Source organism: Lotus japonicus, chromosome 1 (genome assembly GCF_012489685.1).
Source record: "Lotus japonicus ecotype B-129 chromosome 1, LjGifu_v1.2".
In the NCBI taxonomy this organism is placed as follows: domain Eukaryota; kingdom Viridiplantae; phylum Streptophyta; class Magnoliopsida; order Fabales; family Fabaceae; genus Lotus; species Lotus japonicus.
The window spans coordinates 22,375,954-22,398,046 of record NC_080041.1 but is presented as its reverse complement, the minus strand read 5'-3'; the positions used below and the strand labels follow the sequence as shown (position 1 = coordinate 22,398,046).

Genomic DNA, 22,093 nt, shown 5'->3' with positions numbered 1-22,093 from the left:
ACTAAGTGAAAAATTAATTTCATTGATAAATGAGGTGGACTTGAACTTTTATATGCTTACAAAATTGTTAACAATATCTTACAATCCTTTTGGAATCCTTCTATGAAACTAATGCTACCCTAAGCTACAAATGTAAGGGGAATGTCAAGGGGTCCAAGAAAAAGCCAAGTTGCCAACTTGACATAATTCAAACAACAACATCCCTGCCCATACCCCACTCCTTCATCTCCCGATCAGGATCATGTCACATGTCACATGAGAGGATTCAAACCTTTCATCCCCTTCCTTTCCCTCTATTCTTCCCTTTGACCAAGTTGTTCATCCCCGCCGCCTCTGATACACTCCTCAAAACACCGTTTTCTCTCTCACCCCTCCTAACATTCTGCTTGCGCTCACTCGCGGTTCTTCTTCCATCACCTATGATCATCTCCTCTGATTTCAAGTACAACACATCCAACGACTCAACACTGCTATCCTTTTCGTGGCCCCCACCGCGTGAAGAAGATGGGGAGACAATAATCTGATGCTCTAACCTGTGCTCCCCGCTCATCATGCCCCTTAACGGCCCCACACTTTTCCCGGGAGACGCAACAGCATCCTCCAACTCCTCCAAAGACCCCCTAAACGACGGCGTTTCGGCATCATTCTTCGGTGACTGTAAAACAATCTCTATAAACTCCTCCTCCCCCTCTCCGTCGGACGAGTCCCTCCCGGAGCCTCGCCGGTTTTCATTCTCCGGCAACACGCCGCCTTCGTCATTATTTCTCCCCCCTTCAATGATGTTATTGCCAAACGCTTCTTCTTCTCCTTCTTCTTCCCTCGCGTCCTCCGCGAGACCTGCGTCTTCGCGGAGGACTTTGTAGCGGCAGAGCGGGCACGTGGAATGTGCATGGAGCCACATGTCAACGCAATCCACGTGAAACGCGTGCCTGCACTTTGGCAACAACCTTAGAACCTCACGTTCCTCAAACCCAGCGAGACAAACCGCGCAGTCAAGCCCATTTTTCCTTCCCCTCAGCGACCCAAACCGGAACTTCGGCAGCGATTCCACGACCTCACGGCCAACCCCGGAGTCCTTCCTCTGCTCAGACGACGCCGTCTCCGCCGTAGCAGCCTGGGAATTCCGGTCTCCCCTGGCGACGATCGTGCTGCTGCCGCTGCAGTGTTTAATGTAGAGGAGGAGGAGGAAGGAGAGGGAGAATGTGGTGGTCAGAACGCCGACCACCACTGCGGCGCTCGGCTTCAATGCATCCGATTTCTTTCCTGCGGCGGCGGTGGGCGGTGGTCTGTTGTCGTCGGGGATTATGGGGATTCCGTCGTTGGATCCTGCGATGACGGTGGTGGAAGGGTGGGTTAGAATGAAGGTGGTGATGGTTAGGATTAGGAAGAAGGGGAATGATGTGATGTTGAAAGAAGCTGCACCACGCATGTCAATTTTGTTATGTTTTTTGGGATAATTAACATTGTTAAGAACAAGAAAATGTTTTGAACCATTTGGAAGAAGGCACCTCCAACCAGGGGAAGAAGAGGCTATATTATTGGGAGGGAGAGATTCTATGGCAGGAATTCACCACTAAAATTAATGTACTAAATACTAATGCATCCAAAGAGTAAAAAAAAGGTACATGCAAACCATTAATTTGGATCATCTAAACCAACTAGTCTTCATATCTTTTCATAGGGTGTTCACGGTCGGAATTGATTTTGGTTTTGAGTATAATAAAATCAAATTTAGTTCGGTGTTGTAAAAGAGTTTATATGATTTCAAACCAAACTAGTCTGATTAAAATTGGGGTTTGACTTGGTTAAAAAATATTGGGTTGACTCATTTTGGTCATTGATTTAAATTAAATAAAATAAAATTTAGTTTAGTTTAGTGAATTCAAACCAAATTGGTCTGATTAAAATCGGGTTGTCTAATTAAATATAGGTTTTGTCTGATTCCAATTATTTTATTATAAAACAATGATAACTAAATTTAATTTTTTCCATCCACATATATATTCTCGTCTTATATGTATAAAAATTGAATTTTATAGTTTTTTGATATATTATAATTTTTTTTTCTGCTTCTTCAGAAAATTACAAGAAAACAACAATTAGGGGATGCCAAGGAAATCCCTCAAAAGGAGGTAACGCAACATATGGGGAGGGGGGACTCCACCACCCAGACCCCCTTGAAGCGGGTTGCTCGCGCCTAGCCTGGCCATATGGTCTGCCACTGCTAAGCTCCTTGTTGATCACCACGATCTTAACCATCCACTCCCTATGTCACCATGCCAAGATGTCTTCAAGTAGGCATCAAGGGCATGTTTTTCCAATCTTCTAAAGGCCTTACTAAATTTAAGCCTTCTACCTCAAAAAACAATGCTTCTAATCCCCTTCCGCCAAGCAACCTCAAAACCGTCCTTAGAGCCATGACTTCCGCTTGAAAGGTGCTACCACCCACAACGAACGAATGGAAGGAAACCGAACAACCAGTTTCCCCCTTCATCTCTTTCTACACCGCCACCCCCATGAGTCCATGACATTCTCGAATAAGTCTAGGGTTCGAATTCTTATATTTTCTGTAAGATTTCAGTTGGCGGACCTACCCAAGAGTCTGGAAGTGTTTTCTCTCTGTTCTACAAAATAAATACTTTATTTTTACATGTAAGATCTGCATAATTAATTTTATATTTAATGGATAAGAAAACCCTATACTAAAGTTTTATCTCATGGGCCTAAGGGCCTTGTAATTTTTTTTTCCCAAAAGCTTAAGTTGAAAGATGAAAACTAAAGATTGAAAGTTGAAAAAACTAATTTACTAATTGAAAAAAATGTTTGACAAAATTAAGTGTTGAACAAGTTGAAATTATGAAATGACATAAAAAAACACACTTTTATGAATGTTTTTATATGTAACATTATTTTAGATATTAATTTTAAGGTAACTATCACCTTAAATATTTTAATTTACTTTAAAAAAATTATCTTATTAAAAATATATAATATTATTTTCAATTCGTTTTCATTTTCCATATTTTTATTAGATCAAATACGATGATATAAATAAATTTATATCTTATTTTAATAAATAACCTTATGTACCTATGAATTAATAAAATATTTTAGGCGGGAGATAGATACCCATAGATGAGATGAGTATAATATGAAATATATATATAATAATAATAATAATAATAATAATAATAATAATAATAATAATAATAATAATAAAAGATTTGTTTTGTTAAAAATGTAAGGATTAACAGTCAAATTAAATTAATCCTTAAGTTTGCAGCCTAGGTTATGCTCGGAAACACATAACTAATAAGCTAGCTGAAAATGTCACCGAACGACACTCCTTACGAACCAATGCGATCATCCGAAAGTCTGCCCATCACCCTAATCAACGTCGGGAACTTTAGAGAAAAACCCTTGAGCATCTCCATGAATACATTTATGTGTGTTTGGACTTCATTTTGCAAAAACAAAGTTTGACTGAATGTGAGTTTGCAAAACAAAGTTAGAGTCAAAGTGAGTTGGTTGTAATGTGATTTATGTTTGGATACTTTTATTTAAAAATAGAGTTTGAGGTTGAAAGTAGATTGAGTAAATATGGTTTAAAATTTACCAAACATAATAGCACAATGTTACACAAGACCTATATGTACTTTTGCAGGCTTAAACTGAAAAATAAACATGTCCTATATCATCATGAACTAACAAACTAACAATGCACGAGTGAAAAGCATAATAAACCAAGCTATAACTTTTTTTCTAAATTTTCTGGTGGGGTATCCATGCCTGCTTAGTGCTCTTATAGAAAATACGAATCGTGTAAGCAAAAAAAAGAAAAAAGAAAATACAAATTGTACCGTTACACTTTAATTCATTCGTCACCGCACGTGAGCCGCGCGTGGCCCCAAATCCACATTTGAATTCGGACCTGAGCGCCATTTTCTTAAATCCAGTTTAATCCAAACCCAACACGTCCACATTCAAATCAAAATCGCTTTTCCCCTCTTCACCTCCCTCCTCTGTTCAAAACGCAAAACCCCTCTTCGTTCCATTCCCCTCCACCTTCTTCTTCTTCCTCCATTCCCATTCCAAAACCCTAACCAGATGGAACACTCCGACGGGAACGGGAGGAACGCGCCGGATTCAGCGCAGTGCGTCCGCGTCGCCGTCAACATCCGCCCCCTCATCACATCGGAGCTTCTCCTCGGCTGCACCGATTGCATCTCCGTCGTTCCCGGCGAACCTCAGGTTCGAATCGCAATGCATTTCTATCATTTCTTACCACTTCGTCAACTCACGTGATCTGTGGTTTCGTAATGTTCCTAGCTTTCAGTTCAGTGTGTGTTTGAACTTGGAAGCTTTGAAACTCGGGAATTTTTAACCATGCAATGAAATTGAACCGTTTTTGCTGCTTTTTGTGCTTGCTAGGTGGTAATTGGATCTCATACCTTCACATATGATTATGTTTATGGTAGTACCGCGTTGCCGTCGAATTCAGTTTATGATGATTGTGTTGCTCCGCTTGTCGATGCGCTCTTCAATGGCTATAACGCAACTGTTCTTGCTTATGGCCAGGTACAGTTCAGTTTTTGATTATCATAGTGTCAATTGGTTTGGTTGGTTCTTCATTTTTGTGAATTTTTTTGGTTCTTAGACTGGATCTGGGAAGACATACACAATGGGCACCAATTACACCGGAGAGGAAAGCGCTAGTGGAATTATACCTAGAGTGATGAATGGTATATTTAATAGAGTTCGGGCTGTGAAAGAATCGGCGGAGTTTTTGATTCGAGTGTCTTTTATTGAGGTAAAAAGAGTAATGCTTAGTGAATTTTCTCTGTAATTGAGATGGGGATTTTCTTGGTTAAAGTTTGTACTGTTAATTAATGACAGATATTCAAGGAAGAGGTGTTTGATTTGCTTGATTCGAATTCTTCACGGGGAGATGCGGCTTCTACTGCAAAGCTAGCTAGGGTTCCCATACAGATTAGGGAAACAGTGCATGGGGGAATAACCCTGGCAGGTGTGACCGAGGCCGAAGTTAAGACCAAAGAAGAAATGTCATCTTATCTCTCTCGTGGTTCGTTAGCTCGTGCCACTGCGAGTACAAACATGAATAGTCAATCAAGGTAAGCTGTTATGATCAAGTTTGAGGGGTTAATTTGTTTTGTGAAAAAATTAATTCTAGTTTGATTTGATATAATTGGTTCTAGTAAGTAATGTGTGTCAAAATTTCCATGAAGTGTTATTTTTTTCCACTTGAGCTGGGAAATTCATTTTTGGAATGATGACTGTGGTTCATGTGCTTTGTGTAGTCGTTCACATGCTATATTCACAATCACGATGGAGCAAAAGAACGGTGATGATGTCTTGTGTGCCAAACTACATTTAGTGGACCTTGCTGGTTCTGAACGAGCAAAAAGAACTGGTGCCGATGGCATGCGCTTAAAAGAAGGTATTTGAATATTTGTGATGCAATATACAATGTAAGGGTTACGTGGAGAATTAAAACAAAGTTAAAATCTGTAGTTTTTCAATGTAATTTCTGGTTTTCCATGACAAAATTGTGTTAGTCACTTGGTCCATGTCCTTTCTGCTAGCTGAGTTTTATAAATGCTTTTAGTTTTTGTTTCAAACGCAATTTAACAATCACTGGTTGTTTCTTGGTGAAGGCATTCATATCAACAAGGGTTTATTGGCACTTGGGAATGTAATAAGTGCACTGGGAGATGAAAGAAAGCGAAAAGAAGGAGGCCACGTTCCATATCGTGATAGCAAATTAACACGTCTACTGCAGGTTTGTATGATATTTATTTAAGATATGCATCTAGCTAGCATACTAGTATTGAACATATGTGTATTTTCTACCATATATGACTTTTTCTACTTGGTGAAATAATGTACGAAATAATATCAGAACTTTTCGACTCATCGCTCGCATGTATGTTAATGTTGAGGAGGGGAGTGTGCCAATTCTCTTAGTTAGACTTATTGTTAGAGCTTTTGAATTGTGAGTCATGTTGGATTTATGTTGCAACTCCTATCTTGCAAATCATTTTCAAAAGCTAATTTTACTGTAAAATATGATAAAGTTTTTGTTGTTGTGTTTACTTTTAATATATCCACGTTCATGGATTCATACTATAATATTGTGACACACAAATGGTTAATGAATACGTAGGATTCTCTTGGAGGCAACAGCAAAACGGTGATGATAGGTACAGTGTACATAATGGTTATAGTCTCCTGAATTTGTATATCTTATTATATCTCGTGTATCATTTAATCCGTTTGGAATTGGAATGCTGCAGCATGTGTTAGCCCTGCTGACACCAATGCTGAAGAGACACTGAACACTTTAAAGTATGCCAACCGTGCTCGCAACATTCAGAATAAGGCAGTCGTAAGTGCTTTGTACTAGTGTTCTTTATTTTATTTTATTTATTTACTTGGGAAGTGGTCGTTTATGTTTCTTATGTTTGATAAGTTCAAATTTTCTGGTTTTAGATTAACCGGGATCCAGTGGGAGCTCAGATACAGAGAATGCGAAGTCAGATTGAGCAATTGCAGGCTGAGCTTCTATTTTATAGAGGTGATGCTGGTGGACCATTCGAGGAACTCCAGGTACGTTATTATTCTAGGAAGTATCTAAAGTTAATCCCTCACTTACCCGGGGTCATAGTTTTCTAAAGTTGATTCCTCACTAATGTCCTTTCCCCCCTCAGATTCTTAAACATAAAGTATCATTACTTGAAGCAAGCAATGCAGAGCTACAGCGGGAGCTTCGAGAACGTAGAGAAAGTTGTCAGAGTTTAAAACAACGTGCTTGTGATGCTCAGGTCTTTATTAATCCTTTTTGTTCTCAGTTCTGGTAAAATTTTGGGACTTTTACCAAAAAAAAATATAGTTGTTTGTTCCTTACAACCTTGTTGCCGTGTTTTTGAGTTTTGACATCAAGTTGTTGGGTCTCACTCGAAGTATTGAATGTTTTAGGTTGAAAAGGACCAACTGATGATGAAAATAGAAGCAATTCGAAATGGTAAATCTTGGGAAGAGATTGACTCAAACTCAAATCAGGTTGGAATGAATCAATCACTGCTAGTGCCAAGTTAAAATTTTCTTACAGTCCATCATCACTGACTCATGGTCTGAAATCCTTTGTAGGATTATGACTTGGTTAAATCTTATGTGTCAAAGATACAAGATCTTGAAGGCGAATTGCTCCGTGTGAAAAATTCGAATGCGAAAAGTAGCAATTTTATTGACTGGGCTGATTCAGATGATAGTGGATTCCAGCCAAGGAATGGTTTATTTGCATGTGACAATGAGTACCCTTCTGATTGTGAGGTCAAATCTGTGGACATAACAGGTAGCATTTTGGAAGCTATTTGAGTATTTCTTTGCAGTGTATCTTTTAATTAACTTTTTAAGTTTTAACCCGTAAAGCTGGCATTAATAATATTATTCTTGACAATTTTGTTGTGATTGAGACAAGTGTATCAAATTTTTAAAATGACAAATTGATTTATCCAAGTTAGATTCTGAGACACCATTTTGAAGTGACATTTAATTCTAATCCTAGATTCAAAGTTTCAAACATAATGTATTTGTTTGCAGATGACGCAGAAGATCATGCAAAGGAGATAGAACACTCTTCTCTTCAAGAAAAGTTGGATAGGGAGCTCAAAGAATTGGATATGAAACTTGAACAAAAGGAGGTACAAGTTTCTGGATTTAGTTTTAAACACATGAAGATGATGAATCTTTTGTCTACTCAATATTTTGGTTCGCTAATACCTGCATACAAATTCACATATATGCATTTTATCACACATTTATTTTTCAATTTGTAACATTTTTACTGTCATTGTTGTTGCTGAAGGCTGAAATGAAGCAGTTTAATAGTGCTGATACTTCAGTTCTCAAGCATCATTATGAAAAGAAACTTCATGAGGTTGAACAAGAGAAGAAACTTCTGATGGTAATTGTTCTGATCTATGCTGTCTTGGTTGTATTGTATTGGACTTAAAAAGTCACTTTAATAACTCCAGTCCCTTTCTCTATTATTCTTAGAAAGAAATTGAAGAACTTAAGTGCAAAATGGCAAATATTTCATCCACCTCTGGTGATGGCGCTCAAAGGTTAAAGGAAGATTATCTTCAAAAGTTAAATGCTCTTGAAGCACAGGTGAACATGCTACATGGAGTTTCTTAGCCCTTAATGCTCACTCAATTCAGTAAACTAACTGTTTTCTTCCAGGTTTCTGCGCTGAAGAAGAAGCAAGATGCTCAGGCTCAACTGTTAAGACAAAAGCAGAAAAGTGATGAGGCTGCAAAACGGCTGCAGGATGACATCCAGAGAATTAAATCTCAAAAGGTGCAACAGCCCTGTTGTTTGAATTCGAAACTGTATCCCCCCCCCCCCCTTTTTCTTTACTGATAGTTTGGTTCTTTAGGTTCAACTGCAACATAAGATTAAGCAGGAATCAGAACAATTTAGGTTATGGAAGGCTTCACGTGAAAAAGAAGTACTTCAGGTATGGAATACTTTTCTTTCAACCTTTTCTCCAATAAAAAGTACCATTCATACTTTGTCCCTCCATTCTATAATATGAATCGGGAATTCTTTTGCATGTGGTATTCATCTTTCCATTCTGTTTAGACTTTGTTAGTTACATCATATGCTGTCCTTATGCATACAAGGGAAGACTATCTTTACTGAAGTGCGTGGCATTTTTTACTGTCAATAAATTGAGTTGTTATTAATGGATCTTGTAATACTTATTTTGAGTGATTGCCAGCTCAAAAAGGAAGGGCGGAGGAATGAATACGAGATGCATAAGCTGTTAGCGTTAAATCAGAGGCAAAAGATGGTGAGTTTATGATTAATCGCTAGCTTTTGTGGTCTTGGATGCTGGTTGTTCTTACTATTCATGTGTTCATTTCAGGTATTGCAAAGGAAGACAGAAGAAGCAGCCATGGCTGCAAAAAGGCTAAAAGAAGTTTTGGAATCTCGAAAGGCTTCCTCCCGCGAAACAACTGGTCAGGAGACTTATTGATGAGTCTTGCAGTTTTCTTATTTTGTGAGCCCACTAATAACCGTCACCTTATTTCTTATGTACAGGTGTGCATGGTCCTGGAATTCAGGTACTCTTAAGTTTGTGGATTATACACAAGAATCAAATTGATTCCTAAACCTTGATTATTGCTCGATGCTGCTAAATATTACTATTTATAGACTTCTTTTTGTATTGTGATATTACTGAATATGAATCATATTTCCTTGCCTGCTAATGAGTGGAAAGTCTTGGTGTTTTGGTAACTTCTAAGTGACGTATATGTTTCTATTTGAAGGCTTTGATGCAGGCAATAGAGCACGAGCTTGAAGTCACGGTTCGAGTGCATGAAGTGCGTTCTGCTTACGAGCGTCAAATGGAAGAGTATGTGCTATTTTCTACACTTAACTAGATTCTTCACGTGACACCATTAAACCCTAAACCCTAAATCGAGTAGATGGAGTTCCTGATTAAATCCATAAACATGTACTTGTATAATCCAGTAAAGGCTGGGACTTCTGCAATACACCCCTCTTGGCCTTGATATCTGTCAGAATCATTTATGTTAATTTCACATTTAACTTGAAATGAAGAGTGGATTAGTTGAGTTTTCTGTATTTGTATTAATTTGGTGTGCGGAATTCGCTTTTCCTACATTTCAAACTAAAAAGATGATAAAAACTGAACCAACTTACTAACTGTCCTGGCATAATTATTTTAATAATATCCACCAGTAGATGGATTTTATCAGCACTGTTTTTGAGGGAGTGTTATAAAGGATTTCCACTCCTCTGATTGTTGTTGGTCAGCTAGAGCATGACTGAAAGATAGATTTTGAACATTTGTAACAAAAACTCAGCTATAGTTTGTAGTTTGAGGTGCCCAGTGGTTGTAGCATCCCTTCATACACACACATTTTCAATTTACTAGTGGAATATTAATGTTTTATTAGAGCTGTACTCATGCTATTCATTTCAGGCGGGCTAAAATGGCAAAGGAGATCGCCAGGTTAAAGGAAGAAGATGAGATGATGAGGATAAACAACACAAGGTGAAAAAGCCTTGCCCTTGCCGAAGATATTAATTATTGTACAATCTTGTCCCCTTTATTTGGCAAACTATGACTGACGTCATCTCTTTGACCGATTAATGTAGTGATGGCCTGGTATCAATGTCTCCTGGTGCGAGAAATTCAAGGATTTTTGCCCTTGAAAACATGCTTGCTACTTCTTCTACCACACTGGTGTCTATGGCATCTCACTTGTCAGAGGCAGAAGAGCGGGAACGGGTTTTCAGTGGCAAGGGACGTTGGAACCAAGTCCGATCCCTTCCTGATGCCAAGAATTTGATGAATTATTTGTTCAATATAGCATCTTCCTCCAGGTAATAGCTTATCTACAAGTCATTTTGTTTTTTGTCCATGAATTAAGTTTTATCAAGGTGCCTTGAAAAGTGGTTAAATTATTAGAGATATTCTACTGAAATGCAGCGCCCATTAAATCCTAAGTAATTTAAGAATTGTCGTTCGTGATGTCTTTCTTGTCTCCTGCTTTTCTTTATCTCAGGTGTTTATTGCGAGAGAAGGAATTCATCGGCAGAGAGAAGGACAGCGAAATAAGAGATCTAAAAGAAAAAGTAGTTAGGCTAAGCTGTTCACTTCGACAGATGGAAATGCAGAGAGCTGAACTTATTCATCAATTGAAGTTGCTGGTGAGCTTGTTTGGCCGAGAGATACTCTTGCCTTTTTCCCTCTTTAACTCCAGATGTGAATCCAGATTAATTGTGGGAAATAAATTCTGCAATGCAACTTAGAATTTATAGAAAAAGTTTGGTTGATGGAATGATGTGAATAAAAGAGAAAGATATAACGAGTGATTTGATTGGAAAAGAAGAGAGATAGGAAGAGAATGAGGGTTGATGAGATGGAAAAGAAAGTGAGTTTGAATAAATCAAAACCCTAATTTTTCTAAATTTTAATAGACACTTTATAGTATTGAGGAAACATTTGTCTTAACTTGTCACTTTCCAAACTTCTTTTGTTTTTGAACCATATTCTTTTTGACTTTTATGACAGAGTGCAAAGAGATACTCGGAATCTGGAGGAGATTGGGGATCTTCTGACATAAATGCTGGAGGGCACAACTATGACTTGCGGAAGCTGGTAGGTCGCCAACCTGCTAATTATTCAATCTCTTCATGAAACACATTTTTTTTGTACTGCTACAGTTAAACGATCAATTGATAATTTCAGGAGAACCGGCGATCTATTTTTTTACTTGAGGATATGGATATATCAGATACAGAATCAGATGATCATGATAATGATTATGTACAAGCAACTGAAGATGAATGGGAAGAATCAGGAAAATTCCACTTTAGAAAAAGAAAATCTAAAGGTGGACATTCAGGCATGGAAAACAATCAGCCAAATACCAGTTTGGAACCTGTCAAAGATAATAATACCACAGAAGAAGGACTTGGAGGTGCATCTGGGGAAAAAACTGCATCAGATGTTTGCTGCTCTTGCAGCAAATCCTCATCTTGCAAGACAGCAAAATGCAAGTGCAAAGCTCTGGGCTTCGGTTGTGGGAGTTCTTGTGGTTGCCGAGCATCCAAGTGTGCCAATAGAGCACCAATATCTGCTGAGTCACAAGAGCCAACACAATCTGGATCAGTTGAAGGCACAACCGGGAATGACTCTAGTAATGAGGAAGCTGACAAAGAACACATTCTTGCTACTCATGGTGCGGAGTTGCTTCAGGGTGCACTGGTTGAGAGGCCTGCCGAGGCTCAAAATGGTCAGGTCCCTAGAAAAGCTCTCTCTGACATTGGAAATACACTGGTGCGTGTCGTCTTACTCTGAAAATTCATGTCTTTCTCTAGCTAGGGAAAATTCATCTAATTAACGATATGCTTGGATACTCGTTAACATCATTGCAATCTCTTCTACTGAATGAGGTGATAGTCCATTTACATTACAATTACAATTAACCGATATCAATATCAAAACACACTAAGTCATTATTTTTTTATTTATTTATGTTTTTGTGAACTGGGTGATTGAATTGCTACTAATTTTACTATTGACTCTTTGTACTTGACTTTTAAAATGCCAGTGTTCTTCTAATTGTGCTTGTGCTTGAGAAAATTCATCTAATTAAATCATTAATTTTTTCTTACGTCATTGCATGTGAACTGGATGATTGAAATTGCTTCAGGTTGCTATTAATTTCACCAGAACATTTTTGGTTGACCATGCATTTCATAAATGCCTGTGTTCTTCTAATGTCTTGTACTTTTGCTGGGTCTAAAGACAATTGATCACCTTTTGTTTTTGCAGGCCAAATCAAATGTCCCGAAGGGTACAAATCCGAGAAAGAAATGGCGGAAGTCCACAATAGTTCTTGTTACAGATCCGACACCTTCCTTGCAATCAGACAAATCTGAAGTTGCCAAGAAAGAGAATAATAACATTAGTGAAGCAAGTGTATCTATGAACATACCACAGAAAATGCCCTCATCAAGGTTTGAAAATGCTTCGGTTGCCCCCAAGGCTGAGAGTAATTTTATTGAGACTGATATTCCTTTGAAAATACCACGGGCTATGCGAAAGCAAGTTCCTTCCAATGGTGGTGGCCTTCCTTTGGGGGAAAGGAATATTAGTAAGCCAGATGAATCTGTCAATAAGAAGGATCCTGAAGTTCTGGTTCAACCAAAAAGTACACTTGAAAAAGAAAACAGTGGACTTTGATCTTGCATTCATCTCTTGGTTCTTACCCACAAAGGCAAAACCCAGAATTCAAGACGCATGCCATTACCATATTCTTATGGTGTATATGTTGAAGATGGTATTCTCCTGTAGTCTATCAATTAAATTGATTTTCATGTGTCTTCAATCTTTTGTAGACAAATAGATTTATTGGCGTCCATTTCTTGGTTATTTAGACAGTTATGCAAGCGATTACGTGCTGGTGATCTGCAAGCATCACGGCCTATCATTTGAGTGAAATCATTATGTATCTAACATCAACATGCGTTGAATTTGTCAATCGGCAATGTGAAAATTTGTTTCTTTACCTCATTATTTCCTTGGTTAAAACTTCAAAGTTCTGCTGATCCTTTCATTTCTATCATTCTATGGTATGGCTGACATCATAAAATTATAGTTTTAACCCTAAGCAATATATGTGGCTTACGTGCTCTTGATGGAATGGCACCACCCTGCCTTTAGACAAGGAGATTGGGAACAAGTTACCTGATAAGATTTACGTAAACCTATCTTTGATGGGTGTGATGAGCATAATATACTATAGTGTCACAGATGACAATTTGTACCTGTAAAATTTTCCAAGTTTGCAGGTTTTTACCTATTACTAAATGATTATGGCTTTAGACTGAGTAATCTATAAAGTTAAATGAGTAGATAGCCCTATATTGATATAATATATTTTTCAAGTCTTACAACTTTTATGTTCGAACATTTATATAATAGTTCTATAACCAGGAAAACTCTTTGCTTATAAATCATGATTTTAGATTCTATTTATTACTGTGTTAATTTCTCAATTTTCATTCTATTTGAGATTAGGAACAACAACTATTTAAACCTTCCCCATTTTATTTTTGGGGAAAAACCTCTCGATAATATTTTATCATTACACATAAATCCCAAAATTGAATATAAGATTGCATAAAATATCTGAGGCATTTCCCCTCCAATCATGACACATGTATTCAAATTATTTGGACTGATAAATGATTTTTAGGATTTGATTCATGAATTGGGTATGGAGATGACATTTTTATCAGTCTCATATAACAAATAAATTATGAATACTATTATTATTTGTGAATGACAGAATCCTTATGTGTTTTATTTTGCACATATTTCTGTCACTTTTCTAATATATATAATACCATAATAATTTTTTTGGACCTAATTTAGTCCAAGGAAGTAAACATCACACGCACAATGTTGTTCCATCGTTGCTACCCCTGAAATACATCTAATAATTAAGTTGTGTTGATTGATTATGTTTGGTCGTGGACCAAAATTATAAAAAGCTTGATGCTGATATTCCAATGACAAAAGCAAGTTTGATTCAAAAATAAATAAATGACAAAAGCAAGTTGCGAACACCACATGGCACATGTGAACTGGTTGGCACATGTTTAGTACTCACAGCCATTCATTAGACAAGAAGAAAAGAAAAAGACATAATTGTCTTTGTCTTTTCATAATGAATGATTGAGGAAGAAATTGATAAATATTGAGGCAAAACAATTATCATAACAAGGAAAAATCTTTGGTATCTACTGAAAATGAAAGAGTTTCATTCTTTTGTTTTAATTTGTGATAATTTCTTTTGTAACAAAATTTTTAAATTTATGATTTTTTTATATCGAAAAGATAAATTGCACCCTTCAAGATCGATCCTTGGAAATCTCTGGACCTCCCACACCCAACCTATATATTCCCTAACTCTTACCACTTGAGCTATCATTCGGGAACATGATTCAATTATATATAGTCTTTTTTTTATATCGGAAAATATTTAAATTTTCCTACCAATAGTTGATGTTCAGACCTTTTTCCCAAACTCATAGATCCACAACTCTCAGCACTGGTTACTCTTCGAAAACAGTCTAAATAGTGAAGTGAAGATATTAAAACCTCCCATTTTTCTAAGTATCAGAGTAATGCCCTTATAACAATTGTGTCTGAATTGAAAAATTGCGTGGACCTTCTGCCTTAGGCTGACCTAGATAATGTGCATATGTACCAATATAAATCACTTTTTGTTCTTTTTAATGTACATCATATCTTTCACAGAGATAACTTATTAGAACCAAGAACATCTAATTTTTGATAAAGCTAGTTCTCTTAGCCAAATTTTTTTTATTTATAAATTTCAAATTTGAGACTTTATTAAAAAAAAACATGTATCACATAAACCGACCACTCAATTACAGAAAGCTTTATGGATGTGGATCACGGACTTAAACATCATCCTCAAGCATTTTTGTGGATGGGTTTGCTTTTGTAGTTTCGATTTGGCAGCAAGTGGACTAAACTTGTAGATATATCCCCTTTGTGATTGGCTCCAATAAAACTGCAAGACAAGAAGGGATTTTAGAACTTGGACCAGGGATGATGGCTTCTACGCTATGACGTCCTGTGATCAAATCCCACATTCTTCTCCTCTTTTTCTATGACTTTCGCCCATACAACTGGCAACAGAACTCAAAACATAAATAAAGCAAAAAAGGAAAATTGAATTGTCTTTTTCTTAACGTAAACAAGTTATATTACATTTAAAATAGAAATTACTAGTGATTAGTACCTTTTTTTCTATTCAGATAATATAAAATGAAATAAACTTGTAGTAACTTTTTATTCACTCATCTCTTATATGATCCTGTCTTTTTTTTGAATAATAGAATGAATATTTTATTCTACTCTAAAAAATATTCAAATAACAATATATGATCATTTTATTTCAAGTTACTCTATTTCATCAGTAATATTGATATATTCAAACCTAATCATAATTCATTTAAATAACTTAAGGTAAATGTTGTTTATAGTGCATGCAAGCATCCATATTTTAATTTTTTTCATATTTTATATATTTACATTACAAGTAATAATTCTTCAAAGAATTTAATTTTGGTGTGTTATTATGATGACTCTTTAAGGTTTTCATTATGAGCTTTATCTTTAGTTAGATTAATTTCAATAACAAAATAATATATGATTTAATAAAAAAAGTATACAAATACTGCATTGAAAATTGAAAATGAATTGAAAGTTAAAATCAAGATTGTGAAGATTAGGATCTACTTAGAATTGAAGGGGGGCTAAAAGATCGATCTCGGATTATAAGCTCCTATTAAAAATGCAAATATTTACTTCATAAAATAAACACATACATAATTTATGTAGTTGATGAAAATAAACTGATTCATATGAATTTAAACTAAAAATTTATAATATACTTGAATGAGTTGAAAATCCTACATTTGTGGTTGTGTTAGACCACCGAAAATTAATGCATATTAAAAAAATCATCAATTTTATTTAAAACTTTTAGAAGAGAATATTCATTAAATCTTCTTAAATTTAAAACATATGATGTGAGTTGTGAGTGCTGGAGAAAGACGACTCAAATAGTCGTGCGTGGCGGTCGGTGACAAAGGTTGTGGAGGAGGTTAATGGAGGAAATGATGGGAAGCGGTTGTAGAGGTCCTACAGCTCATGTGAGTCTCTTTTTTGGTCCTGTCCTAAACACTAGTTGAGATTGGATCGAAATTTTGGATTCTGCCCCCAAAGATCGGGATCCTAGACAGGTTCTGCTTCGATGAGATCCTACGTGAGATTCAGATTGTAAAGTCCTAGAAGGATCGCAAAATCATAAAATTATAATATTCGAATGAGATCTTGACAAAACAGGACATGCTACCTGATCGATCACCACATTGAAAGGAAGAATTTCGACACAAGAAGTCATCACCATTGTCAAACCAATCATCAGCTCTGATACCATTGTTTGGCCAAAGAAGATGCTTAAAACTCTGGAGGATTTTCATCTACACTACATCTTTCACCAAAAACCATAACGCATTCGTTGTATGAGTTTTCTCACAGTCAAAGTGCTCAACATTTTCTTTTGAATTTTTTCCCCAAAATTAGTGTTAACCGTCAAAGTTCAATTTTTTCCCCAATGAACTCTTAGCACTTAGTACTCCCTTAATATAAAATTAGTGTTAGCCATCAACTTTGAAGAAAATTAAACTCAAGCAAAATTTAAAAAAATAGAAATTACTAACCGTAGATAAGTAGGTGACATGATTTTTTTTTTTGTGTAAGATAGGTGTTGGGAGCATCCACATCATGGTGGAGCTAACTCTCCGAACGGAGCTTTTTTCCAATTAGAAGACTCGAACCCAAGACCAATTGAAAGGAAATCAAAACGTAGAACTTGAACCAACCACCCGTTGAATGGTAAAAAGACAAAAGACTAGGGAAATAATAAAATTTCCCCAATATGGGCCTTACTCAATTTTTCTTTTTAAATTGGCCAAGCAATATTATATCAAATGAGGCGAAGACGCCATTACATCATGGATAATCAAATGGTTCGCAGCAGAAGGAACCTCCTCTACCCAAACAGTAGTAGAAAAATTTGAGGCATTCCTTAGTCTTTACCAAAAAATCTGCAACTAAATTACTTGAGCGATTGAGTCTCTTTTAGTCTCTCATCATGCCATTAACACCTTGATAGAACTAGATATGTCCTAGTTTTTTTATAAAATCTTAAAGACAATTTCTTTGGTACCTATATAAAAGCCGTGGGACTTCATACATTTTGTTTTAATTGGTCATGCTTTCTACTCTCAAAAAAATTGGTCATGCTTTCTTTCATAATATATTTTTATAATTTACAATATAGTTTTCTACCTTCTAAATAGTTGACTAAAGGGTTTCAATTAAACCTGTTAGAACTCACATATTAATTAGAGATATGAACATAGTCCTTATATAGTACAACAAACCTCACCTGATAACTAGCTATTAGAGTAGAGTTAGTCCTCTAAAATTGTTTTAAAGCCCTAATTTTTAATAGATACGGAAGGAACGCTCTAAAAGCCAAAATGATTTACACTAATTTGATAATTAAGTTAACTAATAGAGATCAAGCACCACAAAATTGAAACTCTAACCAAGTGGGTTAAATTTAAAGTAATGTTCCTTGATCCACACATCCACGCAAGTGTATATAACCCGTGGATGAAATGAAACTCACCAAATTTTACTTTCTCACCACACAACCAGCACCACATATACGACTTTCAATTTTCAACCAACTCGAATAATTTTTCATACCAATCAGGTCCCAATCCCATGCACCCCGTCCCACATGCACCTTCACTCTCAAACTCCATCCACATCACATACTTTCTTCACATGCCACGTGTACGTCAACCATCGTTTCTTCCGCTGAACCTGGCTGCACCATATAATAACCCTTGTGTGTTATTTATCTTATTCATTTATCTACGTGGCAATTTGTTACTTGCAAATTTTGTTTATGCCAAGTGACAAGATAACAGGAACAGCTCAGATTACATCCAACGGCCAACAGAACGCCACGTGTGATTCCGAATCATCCAACGGTGTCTGGATCTCTTCTTCTTCTTTTTCTTCTTCCCCTTGCTATATAAGAACAAGACCAATGGTTCATGAAAACTTTGGGTTCTGATTGGATTGCACTTTTGGAAATTTTGATAAACAGAGACACTTTCTGATTTTTTAACCCTTTAAGGTACATGCTGATATTCATAATTAGTTGTTTTTTTTTTTGTTTTTTTGTTTCTTCTTTAAATAGTAATTGCAATTTCTGATTTTCTGGGGTGCTTTGAATTGTTGATTTTTCGTAAAAAATTTGTGCTTTAATGATAGAATTTGTCGTTTCAGCTTCTGGGTCTCTTTTAAATGATCAAAGTTTTTAGCTTTTTGTTGAAAGCCCAATTAGTTAGTGTTTGATGGGTTCCGATTATTTGGGAATTTGTTTGTTTGTTTTTGGCTATTTTTGCTATATTTGGTTTTGTTTCTGTTGGTGTCGTGCTTTGAATACGTTATTTGTGTTGATTGTGGTTGTTGATAAATGGAGTGTCTCTATTCAATGTACCTAGCTGCACTGTTTCTGGTTTTGTTTTGTTTGTGTGTACATTCAACGTATAATACCCAAAATTCAGGTCAGGTTTTTGTTACGGATTTGTTATGAGAAGTAAATTGCTGTTTGACAGCTTAAAGCATCTTGAATAATAGTAAAGCTATAAAATTCAGCTCCTCTACTAGCTTTTGGTGCTTGAGATTCAAGTAGCACTAAACATTTATCTGATTTTGATTGGGGTTTTAAGTTTTTGGGCCAAAGGTTGTGGAGCAATCATTATAAAGGAAAAGGGTTTCTTTCTTTCTGTTCACCATTCAAAGCTGTTGTTTTTGTTCAGGTGCTTCATTATTTAGCATTGGATTTCCTAGTTTTCTGTCTTCAACATTGTCTTCACTTTGATTCAGATTTTGTGCTTCACATTTGGTTTGTTTTGATTCATAGTTACTAACTGAGTTCTTCCTTCTTATTAGGCTTTCCAAACGAGAGAGGCTGCTACTCCTTCAAGAATAGCTAGTTTGTGTGCTCATTTTGCTTAGAGAAAGCTTTGCTCCAAAAATTTGACACCAGTGTGTAAATGTCTGTGGCTTTTACCAACCTCTCGTGGTGGTTTCCGAGCGGGAAACAACAAGAATCAAGAATCCCAAATGGGTCTTCTGTAAATCCTTCAACTGATTTGAATATATGGGAATCGGAGTTTCTGAGATTTCCTTTGGTTCGGGCGAACGTGGGTTCCTCGTCGAGAAGGGTGAAGCGGAAATGGCATAGTAGGGAAGAGAGGAAGGTTGATAGGGAATATGATGTTGTTTTGGTCCCATCTGATGGGGGATGTGTTTCCGGCTCTGAGTCTGATGATTCTGACTGGTCTATTGGCTGGTTGGAGCCTCATGGACCTGGTTTCCCAAGTGATGATGAGACAGATAACAGTTTTGCGGTGCTGGTTCCGTGTTATGGACGAGATTATGATAGGATGATGGAGGAGGATCCGAAAAGCAACTTAATGAATGGTGTTAGGAACTTCCCAGACAGCTATTCAGATGGTAAGAGTAATTTTTCATTAACATCTTTCTGAGTTAGCTTTGTGCTGTTTTCAACTTGATTAATGAATCATTAGAATCTGAATGCTTGAATTGTTGAACAGTCATTGAAAATGTGAAAATTATTCAGAATCTTGGTTGCCCTTTGAATGTTGTTGGGGTTAGGCCTTAGTACTGATTTCAGAGCACAGTTTTAGTGCATATTTGACAATTCTTCTACAATTGATTTGAAAAGCAGAATCAATTCTGGGGAGAATGCTTTTTAAGTAGCTTTCGGGTTTCATAATTGATTCTGTAAAAAGAGAAGCTAATCCCTAAACATGCTAAAGCAGTGGTTTATTTTGCTGTTTTCATAACTGCATGAACTTTTATCAGCTTCTAAAGTCCCAAAAAAATGTGTTAGTATAAGGAAATCAGCCAGATATATGTTTTCTTACTAGACTTAAACATATTGGAAGTTTTTTCATTTTGCTATAAAAGAAGATAAACACAGAATTTGGAAATTTTGCTGCAGTGTGATTTGGTGGTGTTAGGATTCAACTCAGAAGTCAGAACTCTTGATTCTTTGATCTTGTCAAGCTTTCTTTGCTTAACTTTAGAATAAACTTTATGATTTGGTAAAGGTACTAGGATATATTCTTCTGTCTTTACCTCCATGACCCCACTAGCCATTAGCTGGAATCAACAAACCTATTAGCAACAATGAACTGATATTTAAATCTAATGAAGGGTGCACTTGGACATTTGTGCATATATTATTGGCTATGTGGCATTCCGATATATATATTTTTTTTAATCTGATGGGTACACTTGTGACATTTATGCTTTTTTCCCATCTGCAGCGAGCAAGAAATTTGTGGAAAACTGGATTTCTTCTCTACAAAATACCTGATGCTGATTCACAACTATTTGTCATTTTGGTCCTGCATCTCCCTAAGAAAATCCCCTCCTGTGGTCTTTGGCCCACAAAAAAAATTGTTTGATGTAAATATTGTAAAAAGAACAAGCACTGTGAGGATGTGATGTTAGAATATGTTTGGTTATGGTTAATTCTAATTTGAGGAGCAGATATGGTCAAGAACAAAGCATGATGATGATTTAGCATTGTCTGAGAATGATGTAACAATTTCTATTCTGCTCTCGTCCTTGGAGAATCACAACAATTTGGCTGAATGGGTGTTGAAGTGTGACATTGGAACTTGCAATTCGTTGATGTAAATAGAGTATTTGTGTAGAAATGGGAATTAGTTGAATGGTTGATTTATGTACTCAAAGTTTGTACATAGCTGTATATAAATTAATAGGCTTAATTGCACTTTTGGTCCCCCAACTATTGCCTTCCTGCGAAAATCGTCCCCAAACTTCAAAATTAGCAAAACACGTCCCTGAAGTTTACACCTGGTTGCAAAATTGGTTTTCCGTTAACTTCCGTCTAAAAACTAACAGAATATTCCGTTAAAAATGAATTAAAAAATAAAGAAAAATTAAAATTGAGAAAAAAATAGTATTTTAATTGAAATCTAGAAATACCAACCTAACATCTCACCTTCATCGTTCTCTTCCCTTTCTCAGCCCCACTCTCTTCTTCTTCTTATTCTTCTTCTTCCCACTCAACCACCACACTACCACCACTCAACCACTGCACCACCACAACTTTCACGCCACCACACTCTGTTCTTCTTCATCCCTTCTCAACCCCACCGATCCCAACATTCAAATCAACTACGAAATCCAAATTTCTCCCAGCAAACACTCCCAAAAGAGAATCAAACCCAAAATTCACAAAGATCCCTTCCCCCTTCCATCTCCAAACCAACATTCACAGCAAAACCAGGAACTAAAATGACCAAGACTTCAAACCAGGAACCTCAAACACCAAACCCTAAACCATAGCCACAGGCCCCAAATTCCAGCTCCATGTTCTACTGCCGTGAGAAGCGGCGTCGATTTGGATTTTGTGGGGGATGGGCGATTTGGGTTGATGATTTCATCAAATAGAGGTGGGGGTGAAGGAAGGAGTGGGTCTCGATGATGGTTCACGGCTTGGCAGAGGCTTCAATGATGGTTCACGGTGTGGGTTTGGTTGATGATACAGGAAGTGGGTCTCTTGCACAGAAACAACGATGGAGAAAGGAAAAATCTTGGGAAGGATGAAGAAAATAGAAGCGGTGGTTGAAAACAAGTGAGGAATGAGGAAAGGTGAGGGAGCAAGAAGAGGATGTGGTGGAGAAGAGAGAAGGGGAAGAGGGATTTTTGAAGTGGGGGAACATGGATTTGTAGATTTTTTTATAAAAAAAAATTATGGGTTTTGTTTTATGAAGATGA

The 22,093-nt window shown here is 36.6% G+C and overlaps 3 protein-coding genes across 4 annotated transcripts; 2 read left to right on the top strand and 1 right to left on the bottom strand.

Moving 5' to 3' along the window:
- Positions 1 to 274: 274 nt before the first annotated feature.
- On the bottom strand, positions 275 to 1,695 carry LOC130730133 (RING-H2 finger protein ATL43-like). Its single transcript, XM_057582046.1, has one exon. The coding sequence runs from the start codon at positions 1,427 to 1,429 to the stop codon at positions 275 to 277; it is 1,155 nt and encodes a 384-aa protein (XP_057438029.1). The 5' UTR covers positions 1,430 to 1,695.
- Positions 1,696 to 3,982: 2,287 nt separating this feature from the next.
- LOC130734142 (kinesin-like protein KIN-4C) lies at positions 3,983 to 13,141 on the top strand. The gene is made up of 27 exons (XM_057586468.1): positions 3,983 to 4,251; positions 4,432 to 4,578; positions 4,658 to 4,810; positions 4,897 to 5,132; positions 5,319 to 5,458; positions 5,676 to 5,800; positions 6,185 to 6,221; positions 6,315 to 6,406; positions 6,511 to 6,627; positions 6,729 to 6,842; positions 6,997 to 7,080; positions 7,168 to 7,372; positions 7,621 to 7,721; positions 7,886 to 7,984; positions 8,077 to 8,190; positions 8,263 to 8,379; positions 8,459 to 8,539; positions 8,804 to 8,875; positions 8,951 to 9,044; positions 9,127 to 9,149; positions 9,357 to 9,442; positions 10,037 to 10,108; positions 10,213 to 10,440; positions 10,623 to 10,767; positions 11,132 to 11,218; positions 11,309 to 11,899; positions 12,398 to 13,141. The coding sequence occupies exons 1-27, from the start codon at positions 4,108 to 4,110 to the stop codon at positions 12,806 to 12,808; spliced, it is 3,915 nt and encodes a 1,304-aa protein (XP_057442451.1). The 5' UTR covers positions 3,983 to 4,107; the 3' UTR covers positions 12,809 to 13,141.
- A 5,121-nt stretch (positions 13,142 to 18,262) lies between these two features.
- On the top strand, positions 18,263 to 21,098 carry LOC130734141 (uncharacterized). Of its 2 annotated transcripts, none has more exons than XM_057586466.1 (3): positions 18,263 to 18,383; positions 19,205 to 19,771; positions 20,611 to 21,098. In XM_057586466.1, the coding sequence occupies exons 2-3, from the start codon at positions 19,309 to 19,311 to the stop codon at positions 20,658 to 20,660; spliced, it is 513 nt and encodes a 170-aa protein (XP_057442449.1). In that variant the 5' UTR covers positions 18,263 to 18,383; positions 19,205 to 19,308; the 3' UTR covers positions 20,661 to 21,098. The 2 variants fall into 2 exon arrangements, with proteins under 2 accessions (XP_057442449.1, XP_057442450.1); XM_057586467.1 differs by lacking the exon at positions 18,263 to 18,383 and adding an exon at positions 18,660 to 19,071.
- Positions 21,099 to 22,093: the final 995 nt, after the last annotated feature.